This window comes from Pleurodeles waltl, chromosome 9, assembly GCF_031143425.1.
Source record: "Pleurodeles waltl isolate 20211129_DDA chromosome 9, aPleWal1.hap1.20221129, whole genome shotgun sequence".
NCBI classification, from domain to species: Eukaryota; Metazoa; Chordata; class Amphibia; order Caudata; family Salamandridae; genus Pleurodeles; species Pleurodeles waltl.
In genome coordinates, this window is record NC_090448.1 from 370,475,217 (window position 1) to 370,493,589 (window position 18,373).

The window sequence follows — 18,373 nt, forward strand, 5'->3', positions numbered from 1 at the left end:
ACCAACACCAAAGATGGCATGCACATTACTGTCACACACAGGGATCAGGATTGAGCACCATGCATCACACTGGCATTACATTGGCTAGCTACCACAGCAAGATGTGAGCTAGTCCCCGCCAACTGCACCCCTCCTGTGAGTCACTAAGCCCTGTCTGACATGGAATGCAACCTAACTAAGTTACTAGATTTAGCAATACAACCATTACCCTTGAGTTGGATCACGCTGCGTTCTCTGAGCTGGCATTAAGGTGCACCCACTAACTGACACCCACCACCAGGTTCCCATGACACCTACCAATTATAGTTGAAATGCATACTTTACTCACCCCCTTGTAGCTGCTGTGATGCCATCAAGCACCCATCCAGCTCTGGGTAGGCCACCGCCAATATGCGGGCCATCAGGGAGGTCAGGTTCCGACGAGCCCCCTGCCATCGTTGGGAGGCCATCCCCAGCTGGGCCTCTGTGGTCTTCCAGGCACAGCACCTCAGGTCCTCCCACGTCTTCCTACAGTGGGTGCTCTGCCTGCTGTAGACCCCCAGGGTCCGCACATCCTTGGCGATGGCACGCCACAATACCGTCTTCTGATAGGAGCTGACCTGCAAAGGAAACACAGACACATTTTACACACACTCCAGCCTGTCACACATATGAACCACCAATCCCCTTCCATCCCCATGGGCACACATATCACCCAGTGCCCACCACGTACACTACCACCAGACATATGACCCCCCCCCCCCCAAATGATACGATGCTTGCACACACAACTCCATGCAACCTTCTCACATGGCTCGTGCCCAAGGTGTACTCACATGTTGGCAACACAAAAGGATGATGGACGGAGTGCTGACAATGCAAACACTCACCCCAGTCAGAGATCTGGGTTTAATCCATCGTCTGGAGGCCCATACAGCTGCCCATACTGAGGTAGGACCACATCCACCAAGAGCTCCAACTCCTCCGAAGTGAAGGCAGGGGCCCTTTCCCCAGTCACACGGGCCATGGCAGGATCCAGACACAGGTCACCGCAGCACATGCAGTGTAGGTGTTGTCCTGTGGAAAGTCAGGAATCAAGTGAGGTTATCGGCAGAAAATGGTCAGTTACGCAGCGGTGTACACCATCACCGCCGTTGGTGATCCCCATTTGGCCACTGTACTCCATAGAGCCCCATGTTATTCAATGAGGAATAGCAAAGTGGTGCAAGTCCGCCTTCCGCCACGACACGCAACGCCGGCGGAGTTACCTCACTTCCACCTGTCCCTACATACAGGACAGGCGGTCGCCATTTAATGGTGGTGGACAATATTCAAATAATCGAGAACTGCTGCATTTCTATTATTTGTACATACATTGCCATTACCAATATTCTATCACATTCCTGCTCTATCTACACTGAGGTGGTGGTTCATTGTTCAAATTGTGACAGCCTACTTATTCTTGTGTCCCTTAGATACCTACCGCTGCGGAGGAATCGGAGGAGGAGACAAGACCCCGTATACAGACCCCTTGTGGACTTGGCTAAACTGGAGGACAGGCACATAATACTAACCTATAGACTGGACAGGGCCACAATCACAGAGCTGTGTGTTCAACTGGAGCCTGATCTGATATCAGCTATCCTTCATCCCGCTGGGATCCCCCCTCTAGTGCAGGTTCTATCAGTGCTCCATTTCCTGAAAAACTGGTTCTTTCCAAGCAACAATGGGCTTGGCAGCAGGAATGTCACAGCCAGTGTTCTCAATCATGCCGGCAAGGGTTTTGTCTGCCCTGGTGAGACACATGTGCAGCTACATTGCTTTCCCCCAGGTTGAAGACTTGGCCACTGTGAAGGCAGGATTCTATGCAATGGGACATATACCCAACATTTCTGGGGGAATTGACGGTACACATGTTGCATTTGTCACCCCCCCGCCAGAATGAACAAGTGTACAGGAATCAGAAGAGTTTCCACTCACTCAATGTGCAAATGGTGTGCCTGGCTTACTAGAACATCTCCCACGTCATTGCCAAGTATCCTGGGACAGTGCATGATGCCTTCGTCCTGAGGAATAGCAGCATCCCAAATGTGATGGCACAATTATAGAGGCACAGGGTGTGGCTAATTGGTGAGCCTGACTCCCTATCCAATGTATGTCAGTGTATGCCTTCTGACCCCTGTGAAGAATGCCAGTGCAGGGGCTGAGAATCGTTAGAATGATGCACATGGGTGAACAAGGAGAATTATTGAAAGGACCTTCGGCCTCCTGAAGGGCCGGTTCAGATGCCTCCATCTGACAGGTGGATCCCCATGCTACTCACCAGAGAAGGTCTGTCAGATATTAGTGGCAAGCTGCATGTTGCACAACCTGGCCCTTAGACGACATGTGCCTTATCTGTGGGAGGAGGAGACCGGAAATGCCCCTGTGGCAGCAGTGGACCCTGAGGAAAGTGAGGATGAGGAGGAAGAGGATGAGGATGTGGACAACAGAACATCAGTTATACATCAATACTTCCAATGACACACAGGTGAGACAGTGGAACTGACCATTCAATTAATTATTGATGTTTTCAGTGTGGCTGTAGCAGGACGGCATTCACTTCCTTTGCATCTCTACTTACGGTCACCTATGGCTTCTCATTTTGCAGATGTTGGTGATATGACAACAGTGTACTGATGTGAAGACTACAGACGGATACATGTCTTAAAATGTATGCTATCACAGTGTTTAGATCATTTGCACATGATGTGACTGTTTCCATATATGCACATTTTCATCACATAAAACACTTTCACTTAGGTTGTATTCAAGGGTGTTGATTGTAGTGCAAATAACTGAAGGAAAAGTGCAATGGAATGGGGTGATGACTGAGGAAAGTCCAGGGTATTGTTCCTGTCTGTCTGTAGCACAGGTCCAGTATCCAAGGGGCCATAGGAAGGGGAGCAAAGCAAGTTCATAGTGGACAAGGTAACAAGGTGGGACACAAGGGGGACATTCAGGAGGGTCTAATTTCCTTGCGGTCGTCTTGGTAAGTGTCTCTGGCATCTGTCTTCCCACTAGCTGCAGCAGAAGTGGTGGGCTGGTCAGTAGACTGGCTAGTGGCAGGGGCACACTGGTGTGCTGTCCATTCCCTTATGATGTTGGGCACATCTGCCAGCACCCCTGCTATGGAGACCATGGTGGTGTTGAGGGCCTACAAATCCTCCCTGATCTCCTGATGGTGTACCTCCTGCAGCCACCTGTTCTCCTGCATGTTGGTAAGGATCTGACTCATCTTGTCCTGGGATTGTTGGTAAACCCCCAGGACATTAGTGAGTGCCTCCTGGAGAGTTCATTCCCTCGGCCTGTCCTCCCCTTGGTGCACAGCGGTCCTCCCAGTGTCCCTGTTCCCCTGTGCCTCTGTCCCCTGAATGGTGGTCCCACTGCCACTGACCCCAGGTCCCTGATTGTCTTGGGTGTGAGGTGTGGACTGGGGTCGCTGTACAGGTGGGCGCCCTGCTCATTGACGTGTCCTGGGGACGGAGGTGTAGGGACGTTGGGTGGGTTCTGTGGTGTTGGATACTGATGGGGGAGGATTTGTGGTGGACTGCGAGTGGGCTGAGGTGGCCAACTGACCAGTGGTCCCTGATGGGCCAGGTAGTTCATCCAGATCCTTAAGTCCAGAGTTACTGTCATCACAGGGGGCGTCTTCTGTTTGGGGACTGGTTAGTCGTGGCACCTCCTCGCTGCTGAGATTGGATGGGGCACCTGTGGAGATGTAAGTGATGTATTATACTTAATGTCTGTGACATATTGTACATACCTTGCTTTCACTCTATTGTTGCTGTTGCCCTACCTCTGTTTGTGTATGGTGATGGATTGTGTGCTTGTTAGTTTTCCATGCTGTGCTTGCTTTGGTGATGGGTGTCCATGCAGGGCTGGGAGGGCTGTCCATGCATTGGTATAGCATGCAGGGCTTGGCATTGGGGTTACCCACATGTGTAGGTGCAGTGTGTGATATGGAGTGAGTGATGTGAGTGAGGGTGAGATGGCATGCAGGTAAGCAGGGTGATAAGTAGTAAATCTTGACTCATCAGTGTCCAGTCCTCCATCTACTCCAGTGAGTCCCTCAAGATGCAGTATTGCCAAGACTTGCTCCTCCCATGCTGTGAGTTGTGGGGGAGGAGGTGGGGATCCACCGCCAGTCCTATGGATGGCGAGCTGGTGCCTTGCTGCCACGGAACATATCTTCACCCGTGGGTCGTTCCACCTTTTCCTGATGTCGTCCCTTGTTCTTGGATGCTTTCCCACGGCGTTCACCCTGTCCACGATTCTCCGCCATAGCTCCATCTCCCTTGCAAAGTGGTCTTCGTGTAGGTCTTGTGGCGCTTATTGGTATCCGTAAAGGGTTGTGTGTAATGTGGGTGTGTGTATTATAGTGCTGTTGGTGTGTGGGTGTGGTTGTTGTTCTTCGTTTAGGCCAATCTTGTGTTGTTTTGTATTTGCGTGGCCATTCTGAGCAAGTCGGTGAGTACCGCCATTGGTTTACCGCCATTGAATGTCCGCCTTGGTGATTCGTGGGTCATAATGTGGTGGGCGTTGTTTTGTTGGCATAACGGTATGGGTGTTTGTACTGACACTTTACCACTGACCACTGGACTCGTGGATTTGTGTATGTGGCAGAATTCTGTTGGCTTGGTGCATGTGTGTCATAATATGGTGAACAGGTATTTGACACTGCATCGGTATGCTGGCGGCCGTCACCGCAGCGGTAAGCAGCATTTACTGCCAATGTCATAATGAACACCACATCTTGAAATATTAAGCACATTAAAAACTGACCCATATTTTACTGCATTAATATAGTCAATATTTACAGTAATGTGCATTTTGTACAGAACAACAAGTGCAGGTATTTTATAGTGCGTGCTTCCTCAGTGTCTTTCACTGCATACAGCATTGAGTTTGGAAACAAATGCTCCAAGCAGGCCTAAAAATGTGGAGACAGGTCATTAAGCGGGGTTAAAAAATGTTGAGGGCTCTCTGAGAGGGAACATGCAAAATAAATTTCTGTGTTTTCCATAGCGTGGCACCTCACCAGAACTTTGGATTCTCTCTGAGATGTTATTGCATCCAGATATATAACACAACTGACATACACCTAAAACTAGTCAGTTCTACTGGCTTTGTCAATGGTTGTTAGCTGTTTAAGATAAATGTGTCAGAACAATAATTTGTTATAAATAATTAACAATGGAAATGTTTCAATTCTGAAATTGTGAGGCTGTGAATTAAATATTACAGAGGCCTGTGGAAAGAGGTACTGCCTTCAGTTATGCACCTTTTATGTTAGATAATGGATGCTCTTTTTCTCTGCACATCTTGTCCATCTGCAGATACACAACCTTATTTCTTTCCTCGTCAGCCCCCTTTTTTCACCCTCCCTCGAATGCATATACTCGCATCTCCCTCACCCTTCCACTCCCAAACATACTCTGCACTCACTCACATTTATTTTCTTTTACTTTTGCCTTGTAAATATTTTGACAGCTGTGTACCCCTTCACACATATTTACAAAGAGTCTCAATTCCAGAAGTATTACATGACCATTGTTGTGTATGCTCTGCAGAGAGGCCAACCCATTGACTTTGCACTTTGCTTTGTCTTCCACCTCAACACTAAAGCGCTCAATTAAAGCCCCTCATACACACCTGGTAGGACTCAAAGGAGGACCTATACAAGAGTAATACCATGCATGAAAAACATACAGAAACACAATATGATGAACTAGTCAACACTTAGGAAATGCAAGATTAAGTAAAGCATTTGAAATACAAAAGAACTAAATCACTGACATGCATGTTCGTAAACCAATCCATGTTTTTGACATTAATGTTAAGGGCATGAAGATAGGATCAGTTTTAACACCATAATGCATGTAACTGCCTTTACTATAAATGCGTACTTCTCCATTTGCCCTGGACTCGGATATTTAGATCATCTTAGTAAGGGAGCAAAAACCACTTTTGTGTTTTTGGATCAATTTTACAGGCAAACAAATATAGCTGCTCCACTTCTAAAGAGACCGGCGACTTTCGTCCATGACTTGGGGTGTCACAGTAGGGGAGGTTTGCGTGACCAGGGGTCTCATTGCAAAATACATAACACAACATTAGTATTATAACACTTGCCATTCCAGAGGACAAGGTGCTAAATTACGCTTTCTTGAATCCAGCCCTACTATGTGACAAATGGGAAAGTGTGGAATCTATGCCTATGAATGACGGACGTCTGGTCTCATGCAGGGATGCAGACTCCAACACCCAAAGAGGTGACGCTGACAGTGTCACTAGTCTACAGTGGATACCACAATAGACTATAATTTCAATGAAGAGCTTTAGAAAAGTAAGCCCCGTGTCATGTGTCACAATGTACAAAGTTGATTTACTGCCTGGCTCCTGTCCCCTGCTTCAGAGCGAGATGAGGCAGGCAGCTTGGGACAGACAGCTAAGACATAAATACATCAATTTGTTTAGAGATACAATCATATCTCTAAATAAAATGAACTATTTAATATTTTTTTAGCTAAACGTGTTGGAACTTCAAAGAGGCGCTGCCCCAGGGCCCTAATGGACACCATTACTGGTCCCACTTCCAGTATGACTCTCCCAAAGAAGCCTATACCACTGCCATGCCTTCCAAAACCTCCACAAATCTGTCCACAAACCAGCATGGAACAAGCTCCCCCTTCATTGAGACAATTCACTATTATTTCTGCAAACCTCTCACAACCCACAGTTCTACACTTTTTATGTCCCTCTCTTTTACCTACGCTTGACACTGCCAGGACACCATGTACCTGGATAGCCATGTGCTCTACAAATCTATTATTCATTCTTTCTTGCTATGTTAATTAAGTTAAAACACAAAACAATCAACACCAGCCTGACTTTCAGGTGACGTGGGAGGAACAGACCCTCACAATGACTCATGGATTCCATAGGTACTCACTGATGACTTTCAGTCCCCTAGATAAGTTGTAACTTCAGGTTTAGCATCAACAAATAAGATCTACCTGACAGTACTTCATTACACCAAGGGAATGAGTATTTAGAATAGGAAAACCAGGCTAATACAATGTCATCCATTTTTTATGCCAGCTTGTGAAGTGTCCCTGTATATTTCTGTACAGCCCAGGTTCTTCTTGAGGTTTCCAAAGACCTTCCAGTAGAGAACAGTAAAAGCCTTCTGCTTCATGGTTTCCAAAGACCTTCCAGTAGAGAACAGTAAAAGCCTTCTACCAATGAAGCATTGCACCACGTGGAGCTAGCAGGCATTGCTAGCCCACCCCATCCACTGGACCAAACAGCATTTTCTGACAGACATGAAGTCAGTCGCAGAATCTGGTAGAAGACTATAGACCTGAGTTTATAGTCAGCTTATCAGGAGCATCATGCATGTTGGCTGTAAGTTGGAAGGCCTAGATACAGTACATGGGCTGGCTGCAGAGGTTTCTAAAATGAACTAATGGTTTCAAAAATGAACAAAATTTATACGAAGCAGAATGCTCCTTAGAAGCAAACTTGAGGAGTAGCTGAAACTAAGCAAGCACTAAGGTGAAACTCTACTGTGCTTTGAATTACTTCCACTTTACTGAATACAGAAAGCAGCGGGCCTAAAACGTCGGACTTAAAAATCGGTGTCTCATATTTGCTGAGTTGTGCCATTTAGTGTTCTCAATGTTACTTCATTGGGTGATGTACCAAGGATTTGTGTTTCCCAAGAGATATTTGCTTATCAGTACATACTGATGTCCTGCCTAAATACTCCTAAACAAAGTAAGAAAAACCCTCTTGTGAGAAAAAATAACAAAAAAGACATCCTAAGGAGAAAGTAACACCTTAGCTAATAGAGACAAAGCATATCCGCCAGATAGTATTCATTATGTTAACGGAGCTGCTGTAAATTGTCCCCTTTCTGGCAAATCACAGAACAGTTCAGTCAGTCTCTGCAGTAGTTTGTAGAGTAGACATGTTCTTAACCGTTCATAGTTGTGGTAACAAATAATACCTTGAATGTTATATTTATCCACGTTTGTTTTATTTCCTTTTGTTTTATTTCCTTGTGCGTGCTTCTGTGCACGAGGGCATTCCTTTGTATTCTATTTGGAATGTGTTGCTTGATTAATTTGTCAGTTGCTTCTCGATGCTTGTTCCTGTCAGCCAGCCGCTCCGTTGCTAGGAACTTTACTAAGAATAAACAAAACATTTTTCCATCTTATTTTTGGAATTTCATTACTACATTATGGCGACAAGCGTTGCCAACAGTGCCAGTCACATCGGAGGAAAATTACAAGTTGGTTGAATTAGCTACTCATTTTATATTTATATATTTATACATTTATTTGTATTTAATAATGTAACAGTGTTGTAATCCATCTCCGCCACTACAACAAAATCCAGGGGATGTACCCAGGAAGTGGAGCAAATGGCATGGTTTATTTAATAATTTTATGATTGCCATTGATGGAAATTCGTTTTCTGCGACTAGGAAAAAAGGGCTACTATTAAACATTATTGGTACAGAAGCTCAGGAAATATTTGATCATTTATCTCCACATAAACCACCTGAAGGAACTGATATAAATGATTATGATGTTTTCTCTGAAGCTTTGGGCAGACTACAAATACATTTCACAGTTGAACCAAATGTAGTTACAGAACGTTTTAACTTTTATTCATGGCACCAATTTTCCACAGAACCTGTTGAAGGATATGTGGCTGTTCTTTGCATTTTGGCTTCAACTTGTGATTTTGGTACCATTACTGATCAATATATTTGTGATCAAGTTATCATGCACTGTTATAACAAAAAGATTCAAGAACAACTTCTGAGACACAAAAATCCATCACTTGAAGAAGTAATAGAAGTTGTTAAAGGTATTGAAAGGTCAATACGATCGTATAAGACATTAAGGGGGTGATTTTAACCTTGGCGGACGGCGGAGGCCGTCCGCCAAGGTACCGCCGTGAAATGACCGCACCGGCCATTTAAACATTTCCTCTGGGCCGGCGGGCGCTCTCCGAAAGAGCGCCCGCCGGCCCAGAGGAAATGCCCCTGCAACGAGGACGCCGGCTCAGAATTGAGCCGGCGTAGTTGCAGGGGTGCGACGGGTGCAGTTGCACCCGTCGCGTATTTCAGTGTCTGCAAGGCAGACACTGAAATACTTTGCGGGGCCCCCAGGGGCCCCGCGGCACCCCCTACCGCCATCCTGTTCATGGCGGGTTTCCCGCCATGAACAGGATGGCGGTAGGGGCTGTCAGAATCCTCATGGCGGCGGAGCGCGCTCCGCCACCATGAAGGATTCCCCCGAGCAGCGGTAAGTCGGCGGGAGCCCGCCGACTTGCCGCTTCTGACCGCGGCTGAACCGCCGCGGTCAGAATGCTCGTGGGAGCACCGCCAGCCTGTTGGCGGTGCTCCCGTGGTCGGTGGCCCCAGGGTCAGAATGACCCCCTAAATGATGACAAAGATAATCATCTTGAAGTAGCTGCCATACACAATGTCAACAAAAATAAGTACAGCAAAGGGTACAACAAAAATAACGTAAACAAATTAAAATGTATACGATGTGGATCAAATTTGCATACCAACAAATCAACCTGTCCTGCCTTATTTAAAGAGTGTTTCAAATGTGGTAAAACTGGACATGTTTCGACACTTTGCAGATCTCAAAGTGTAGTCTTGATGATTACCGAAGATAAGTCTAAACAACATAATATTTTTGACACTGACATTGACAACCAGTTATATCTTCCTCCAAAGTGCGAAGTTATCATTGATGGATTCTCAACTATAATGCTAGTGGATTCTGGATCACCTTCTTCTATCATATCTGAGGCATTTTTCAACAAAAATTGGTCTGGACGGAAGTTGGAGAGCAATGACATTAAAGCTTATGGTTATAGTCAGACAATAATTAATATTTTTGGTTATTTTGTAGCTTCTAGTTCTTGTCATGATCACAATATTTTAGGTCACATTTATGTGGTTGACAAAGGACAGCATGTCACTGTTAAAGGATTCACACATAACATTAAATTGAAAGTGGCAGAATTACCAGTCAGACACAAGTTGAGGGATGTTCCACTTAGTGTTAGGAAAGAACTTAGTATTTTGCTTGATCAGTTACTTAAGGATGGTGTCATTGAACCAGCAGATTCCTCTGAATGGGTTTCTCTCATAGTTTTAGTTAAAAAAAGAGTGGGTCTTTGAGATTATTTGCAGATTTGAGATCATTAAATAAACAAATTATTATTGATTGCCATCCACTACCAAAGATCCAATAACATTTTGCACGTTTGGGTGAAACAGAATTTTTTACATCTCTTGATCTCAAATCAGCATATCATCAGATTATTCTTGATGAGGAATGCAGACATTTAACTACATTTATAACTCCAGAAGGGGCTTTCAGATATACCCACATGCCGTTTGGGTTGGTGTCCGCTGCATCCGTATTCCAAAAGATTATGCTTAAGCGATTTGGAAACATGGATGGAGTTATGGCTTTTCAAGACGACATTTTCATTTTTGCTGATAGCATTGGTTCTCATAATATGAGATTGTCAAAAGTACTGTCAGTTTTACAAGAAAAATGGATGACACTACAAATGGAAAAATTTAAATTTTTAACACAGGAGGTAGAGTATTTAGGAAACACCATATCTTCAAAGGGTATAGCTCCTAAAGCTTGTTTGTTACAGGCTATAAAAGAGATGGGCATACCCTATGATAAAGATCAATTAAGATCTTGCCTGGGTTTGTGTGAATTTTACTCTAGGTTTGGGTTTCATTTTTCCCAAATAGCGTTACCTTTAAGACATTTACTTAAGAAAGGAGTAAAATTTACATGGTTGAGTGAACATCAGGAGGCGTATGATAAACTTTAAAAAAGCATTATTGAGGCAGCACCATTGTCTCAGTTCAATCAAAGTTTACGTTGTGCTGTTTATGTTGATGCCAGCTCTGAAGGCTTAGGGGCAATAGTTACTCAGAAAAATCAAGTCACAGAAAATACTGTGGCTTTCGCTTCAAGGCCTCTTTCAGTTTCTGAATCTAAATATTCAACTATTGAGAGAGAAGCTTTAGCATGCACATGGGCAGTGGAACATTTTAAAACTTATTTGTGGGGCAGAGAATTTACCATTAAAACGGATCACAAACCCCTATTAGTGTTGCTAAACAGTAACAGTACTGGTAGAGCATCTTCTCGTCTAGTCTGAATTTTGTCAAAAATATGAGTATAATTTCAAAGCAGTACATATTCAAGGAATTCTCAATTGTGTGGCGGACTGTCTATCCAGATTACCTGACAATTCTGTTAAATTGTTTCCTGAGACATTAGAAGAATGTGTGGTTGCTACTATAGATTATATTTTACCCCTATGTAAGGATGAGTTTTCCAAGGATGCCTGGTGTAAGAGCTGTAGTGAGGATGAAGAATTACAAAACATTCAAAAATGTTGTAACAAAGAATGGCCTAGTGAAAAGGTACTGTCACCATCTATGCAGATATGTTGGAAGGCCAGAAATTAAATTTCAGTATCAGGGGATTTAATCTTAAAAGATGATTGTGTGATTCCCGCTAAGGCGATTCGCCCCAATATTATTAAGTTAGCCCACGCAGGACACTTAGGGGAAACCTTAACTAAAAATAAAATAAGAGAAATGTTTTGGTGGCCTTATATGGATAGGCAAATTTCAGGATTTGTCAAACAATGTGTGATTTGCTCTAATTCTGATAAGTCTCTTGTCACCAGTAAATGTGTACCTGTTAAATCTGAGTTTCCAACAAGACCATGGAACAAAGTAGCATTGGATATTTTGGGACCGTATGATAATCTAGCTAGGTGCAAGATGTATGTTATGGTACTTATTGATTACTTTTCTAAATGGGCAGAGGTCAAATGGATTGCTCAACCCACCACTGACAGTGTTATAAGATTTTTAAAAGAATGTTTTTTAAGGAGGGGTTACCATCTAGCATTGTCACCAACAATGGTAAACAGTTCACATCCTTTAAGTTTCAGGAATTCATGAAAGTCAATAATATTTTGCATTTAAAAACTTTGCTTTATGCTCCAAATATGAATGGCCTTGTGGAAAGATTTAATAGGGTTCTTGTGGAGGCTGTACAATCGGCCATAATCAATAGGTGTAATGTCAAAGAATTTGCTGAAGAAAAGATTTGGGCATATCATTCGTCCCCCAATTTAACAACTGGGATTTCACCATTTTCCATGCTCAAAGGGCGTGTTCCACCCACCACTTTATCCCCTGCTTCGTTTAGAAAAGAATTGCCCATTATTGACCTTAGAAAAGTATATTCTGAGGCTAAAACAAAAGTTGACAAGAAAAATAATGGAGAATTAGACAAAAATAATATTGATAATACTGAGGTGAAAATTGGAGATTTTGTCAGGATCAAACTTCCTTATCAAGTGAGAAAGGGTAAGTCAATGTTTTCAAAAGCATTCAAGGTTGTATGTGTCGGAAAAACCTCAGTCAAGTTGAATAATGGTTCATGGTGAGTTGCTAAGGTCACAAATGGTACTGAAGAACATGATGCTAATTCCTATATAGATTTGTCTTCAGGGGTGATGAAGAATATATGTATGGATAAATCGCAATACTTTTCTCTTTCAGATATTGAACATGACAGTAACACAGAAAGATCTCAGTTGACACCTGGTATTGTGGGTAATGAGGAAACTCCTATTGATTGCAATGTACAATGATAGTGTAGATCTTCCTAAAAGAGTATCTGAACTACCAAAAAAATATGCTGATTTTGTTTTGTGCTAAGTTATTTATTTATTGTTTATTTTTATTATAATATTGAAGAGAGGTGATATGTTGTAGTTTGTAGAGTAGACATTCTTAACCGTTAATAGTTGTGGTAATAAATAATACTTTGAACGTTATATTTATCCACGTTTGTTTTATTTCCTTTTGTTTTGTTTCCTTGTGTGTGCGTCTGTGCACGAGAGCATTCCTTTGTATTCTATTTGGAATGCGTTGTTTGATTAACTTGTCAGTTGCTTCTCGACGCTTGTTCCTGTCAGCCAGCCGCTCCGTTGCTGGGAACTTTACTAAGAATAAACAAAACAAATGTCCATCTTATTTTTGGAATTTCATTACTACAGTCTCTTACCTCTTTGAATGTTTCGTACAGCAGGTGAGGTTTAATTTTCCTCAGTGTGCCCAAGAAGGGTAGAGGGGTAGGTCCGGGTGGCAGTCGTTGCCTCTTCTGATGGGTTTTCCAGGAAGTGAAAAGAAGGAACCCCAAAAAGATGCAGAAACACCAGGCTACCGTGGAGAGTAAATCCATCCTTTACTTCAGGGGTTATGGCACCTATAAGAGATGAACGATCAAGAGGATTAGAGAGGCACCCTTAATTATTTTAACCCTCGATCAAGCCATAACAAGACCCAGTATTTATATACCCCTCTCACCAAGGGAGTAGCCAGAAAATTGAAATACCCCCGCTTGAAACATACCTCTAATCAGACTTAACGTTCAAAGCAAGCAAAAGTGACCCTCCTAAGAAGAGCTCCTTCCACCCTCCATCTATTCATTTATCCATTCATCTGTTTATTCATCCATCTGTCCATACTTTCACCTTTACATATACCCACCCATTACCCCATCCATCCATCTTTTCACCTATACACCCTAAAGCATGTTCATGTATCCCTTTGCGTTTTAACCATCCATTACTCTTTTCCACCTGTGCATTTTTCAGTACTCCCATCCATTCACTCTTTCACCAGTCAGTCTTTGCACTTTTCCATCCAGTCATTCACCCTTTCATCCTACCTTTCACCTTTCTTCCATCTTTCCCTTCACATTTCCTTCCTGTCACCCTTCCTTTCTCATCTGTTCTTTTTCCCTTTGTATCCACACATCTTTTTCTCTCATCCTTACTTTTCTTTCATATCTTTCTCTGTCATGTTTATTCTTTTCCAAGGTGTTCCTTTCTCTGCGTTTTCTACTACATAACTTTTTTTCTTTAAGTGTTTTTTTCCCTGTGCATGCGAGCTGAAAGCTCACAAACCTATCTCATAAATTGTTATTTATCGTCATTTTGACTGCAGGCTCACAAAAAAAAAAAAATAAATTATGTGGACCCAGTCCGCCACCTTATTAGGCCCAATGGGAGCCCCCGCTTAAGATGTTAAAGCGGGGGGTTCCCTTTGCCCATGCCTATCACTGTGTGCCCACATAGCCCATACGCACATCATAAGTGCTATCTGAAACTGTACAAAAAGCACGTACTGTAAAAACCTGTGGAATACATGGGCTTTCCAGCATAATATGCAGAATCCTTTAATTCAGTGTATTCTGGTAAAATTACAACGTGCCAAATTTAAAGGGCAGAACCAGGAGATGAATAGTAGAGTTATCATTTTAATAGGCTTACAAGCAGTTTTGTAAAACAGGGCAAACAAAAAAATAAAGATACATTTGATACTCTACAATGTCATCCATTAAATAGTCAATTAAAAAGTTTGATAATAAACAAATATAGGGTTTACACATTTCCTTTATTTATGTCCTTATAAGGGTATGATTGAATTTGCATGGGAGTGGAGCTACGTGAATTTCCTATCTTCTCTTAACTTTAGCCAGCAGCAACCCATAACAAAAAAATAACTACCTTCACGAAAAAATATTGGGGAAAAGAATAACTATGAAAACAATCTAATCTCAGGCCATTTTGTGTCCGGGGTTAATCAAACCAGCTTCTCCTCTTTGTTTGCACCTGATAACAGAAGTTATATTGTGTTGTTTATTGCTATAGAATTTAGTCTATTTATTGCTAAAGTGTGATAATGGACACAGGGCTAGATTGGCATGCACTAGATACATTAGGGTTACGGCATATGACTTTGACCTGGAGACTGTGCAACTATTAGCGCACCCTCATCTTATCTATGTTTTGTGATATTGATTATAGTAAGCTGGCAACATCGCTTAAGGTAGATACATTTTTTGACCCATTTAAATTATATTGGAAACTTAGATGCAAAACACAACAACAACCATCAAACAATGCAATTTATTAGAGTCAGTAAAGAACGCACCATGACCCGTTCGGCCATGAATAACCACACCTTTTGGTTTCTATTCAAATGTATATTTCCCTATATTAACATTGCTAAGGTCACGAAAATTAGTCTCAACACCAAATGGTACACATAAAGGAACATCACAGGCTGGTTAAACCTCCTGAAGAATCTCATTTTAATCAACGCAACGAGAACTATGATTTCAATAACCAAAACACTAATCAATAGCAGCAATATTTGAATAAGAGAAATAACATACATTTATTCAACAGATAGAGTGATAACAATCTGCAGACATAAAAGTAGTACCTCACTAACTTCGGATTAGCATTAGCATGTTGGGCTTCATGCAAAATGTTTAGTAACACTAATTTGGAAAAATATCTAACAGTGGTGCAATCAAAACACAGCAGTATTAAAACAGTAGCAGCTGATAACTGAAAAAACAAAAGACAAAGAACAATAAACCGATTGCGCATAATTACCTAACCCTAAGGAAATGTCAGCTTAGCAGCTTCTGCTTCATCAGGGGGACCTCAGCGTCAGCATCAGAACAGGGACAGGGAGAGGGGGATGGTTTAGAATTTGGACTATAAGATCACTAAACCATCAGCATACTCGTTCAGCATTGAACAGGCAAGGTAAACTCAGAAAATAATAAAATACCAGAGTGTCAGTAGACTATTTGGCAAGGCATAAAGTCAAAGTGCCAGATCACACCAAAGTGTGAAGTCTCTAGAAATCAGAAAGCAAAAGGAACAACAACAAACTCTACCCACTCTAACTCTGAAAGTTCTGAGCACACCATTAAATTAAAACCACTAAACATTTACATTGGATAAAAACATCAGGCAAAGAAAGGACATCCAGTTACAAGTTCATTAGATATCAGCTAAACATAAAATGTTAACTTGGAAAACGTTCATTGGGCTCATCCATCCTTTGTGTAATTCTAAACTGTACTATATGTATCTTGTGCACCTCTTCTTCAGACTGTGTTCTGTGAGGTCTTTGTTTGGCACATTCCAAATATGCTGCGAGACAGTTATTACAGAAAACACAGCATCCTTGAGAGAAAAACATGAGTAGAAACATAACCAAAAGCAAATGTGCGAATTCAATGAATGGAGTCTGTTAAACAACAGACGTGAAAGCATACAAAAGTATCAACAGCTAGAACACAGGGAGTTAGATAACTTCCCACTGTGGCCTTGTCTGGTTGAGGCCCAGCAGAAAACAAGAAATACTCAAATTATTCAGCAATTAAACAAAACCAAACAGAAAACCCTTCTTAAAGGAGAAGCACTTTTAAACAGCATTAGCTCAACCATTCCAGGGTGCATGTATAGGCCTTTTTACTTAATAGCGGCCAATCAAGAAGGCACATTATCGTGTCGACATTAATTTTAGGGTTGAAGCATTTAACACATTAGTACATAAGTATGATTACATTAAAAATAATTATTCACGCTAATTCTCACACCGTGCAGCTTCAACTGTTTATCACCACTACAGGCGAACAGAGTGGAAGGTTCTCGTTTCTCCCGGTTCCCCTTTCACATTTTGCATCTGCCCATAACAACAAACGCCATGAGACAGGAGATCAGCTCACTTCCACAGGGTAACGTCACTTTGAGTGACTCAATGTTGTTCTTTCACAAGGTGCACAACCGCACACATCCACACACAAGGTAGTTCTTTTCACTGCTACTGTTTATGCTTTTAATTTATTGCTCTGGCGTTGCCTTTGTGTTTAGTCTGATATGATAGTGGGACACTTTCTACCAGCTCTTCCATTGGGAACACAGGGCACATTCCAGCTTTATCAGTTCCTACATCCTGCTAATAGTGTTATAAATTCCTTTTGGAGTGGCCTTTGTGCGTTTTTTTCTGACTCCTTCTATTTCTCAGCATACCAAATTCCATTTGAAACTGTTTTCATGAAGGTTTAGTATGTGCACAATGAAGTGCCTTTCCAATTACACTCCTGTATACTATTCTGGTATGTATTTCATTGAGGGCTACAGTTATATTTATAAAGCAATTTAGTCCACTTGTCCTGTTTGTATGACTTTCTAGTTTGCTTTCAGTGCTCTTGTATTCCGTTATGTTAATAAACCAATTTAGTCTGTATGCCCTGCTTGTATGGCTTTCTAGTGTGCTTTCAGTGCTCCTGTATGTGCTGCTTGTATAGATATTTAACTATACAATTAATAATTTTAACTCTGCCAGCTAATCTATTTCCTTGTCCTATCTATCTTTCCATATATCTCTCTATATATCTATCTATCTCTGTCCATCTACTTTTGCAATTCTGTCTCTCTGTCTGTCTATCTATCTACCTTTGCAATTATATCTGTCTGTCTATCTACCTTGGCAACCCCATCTACCTGTTCATCTGCCTTTGCAACCCTATCTAGCTTTCTTTGCAACTTTGTCTTTGTAATTCTGTCTGTCTGTGCAAGCCTGTCTTTCTGTCTGTGCACACCTCTCTGTCTACCTAAGGCTCTCTGCCTATCTATCCGTGCAGCCTCTCTGTCTGCCTTAGGCTCTCTGTCGGTCTATACAAGCCTCTCTGTCTGCTTGTCAGAAAGGTTTACAAACATATTACATAAAAGCATTAGCAAAGGCAAGAGGCTGGCAGCCAACAAAAATCAATTGCTTTTTAGGTCTGGTGACAGGTAAGATCTTTAGAATTTTCTATGGATATGTGTATAACATAGTTACTTAAAGGGGTTTTCAGACAGACTCCATCCATTAGTCTGTTGTGTCATTCTGATTTTTATCCAGCCACTGCAGCATGCATAATGGGGCAGTGGGTGGGCACACTTCATCCACTGGCTAATTTCACATCGAGTTCCAGCATGCTGCCCTTTCACAAGGAATCATACAAAAAGTGATGAATGGAATGCTTGACTAATTATCAGCCACTGATAATTACTCAGGCCGTAACCCAGTCCATCATTATTTCAAATATGCCAAAAGACCCGATTAAGGCAGAAGACTCTGAATATTTGAAGTCAAAACTGGCTTTGATTTGGCTCTCCCTCTCCGGAAATTGTGTTTTCTTAAACTGAAGTCAATGGGGGAAACACATTCTCCCAATTATTATTTTAAAATCTACTATTTTCCTCTTTTAAAATGTTGGCTTATATGTTATTCTGCACAACAAGCCACCTCAGGTTGGATCCAGGCATACACAACTCAGTCTTGACCCTGCACCAAGGGGAATGGTACACCCTTAAACGCAATGCCTGGTCCTCTCTGAAACATAACACA

The 18,373-nt window shown here is 42.1% G+C and overlaps 1 protein-coding gene across 4 annotated transcripts in view; it reads right to left on the reverse strand.

Annotated features, from left to right (window-relative positions):
• LOC138259314 (cytochrome P450 2B19-like) overlaps positions 1-18,373 on the reverse strand; it is a 566,037-nt gene that overhangs the window by 389,961 nt on the left and 157,703 nt on the right. For 3 of the 4 annotated variants that reach the window (XM_069206941.1, XM_069206940.1, XM_069206944.1), the window contains exon 2: positions 13,176-13,376. The exons of the other annotated variant lie outside the window; for it this stretch is intronic. In XM_069206941.1, coding sequence (XP_069063042.1) covers positions 13,176-13,352 — 177 coding nt within the window. In that variant the 5' untranslated portion in view covers positions 13,353-13,376. The remainder of the gene's footprint in view (positions 1-13,175; positions 13,377-18,373) is intronic. 4 annotated transcript variants of the gene reach the window in all.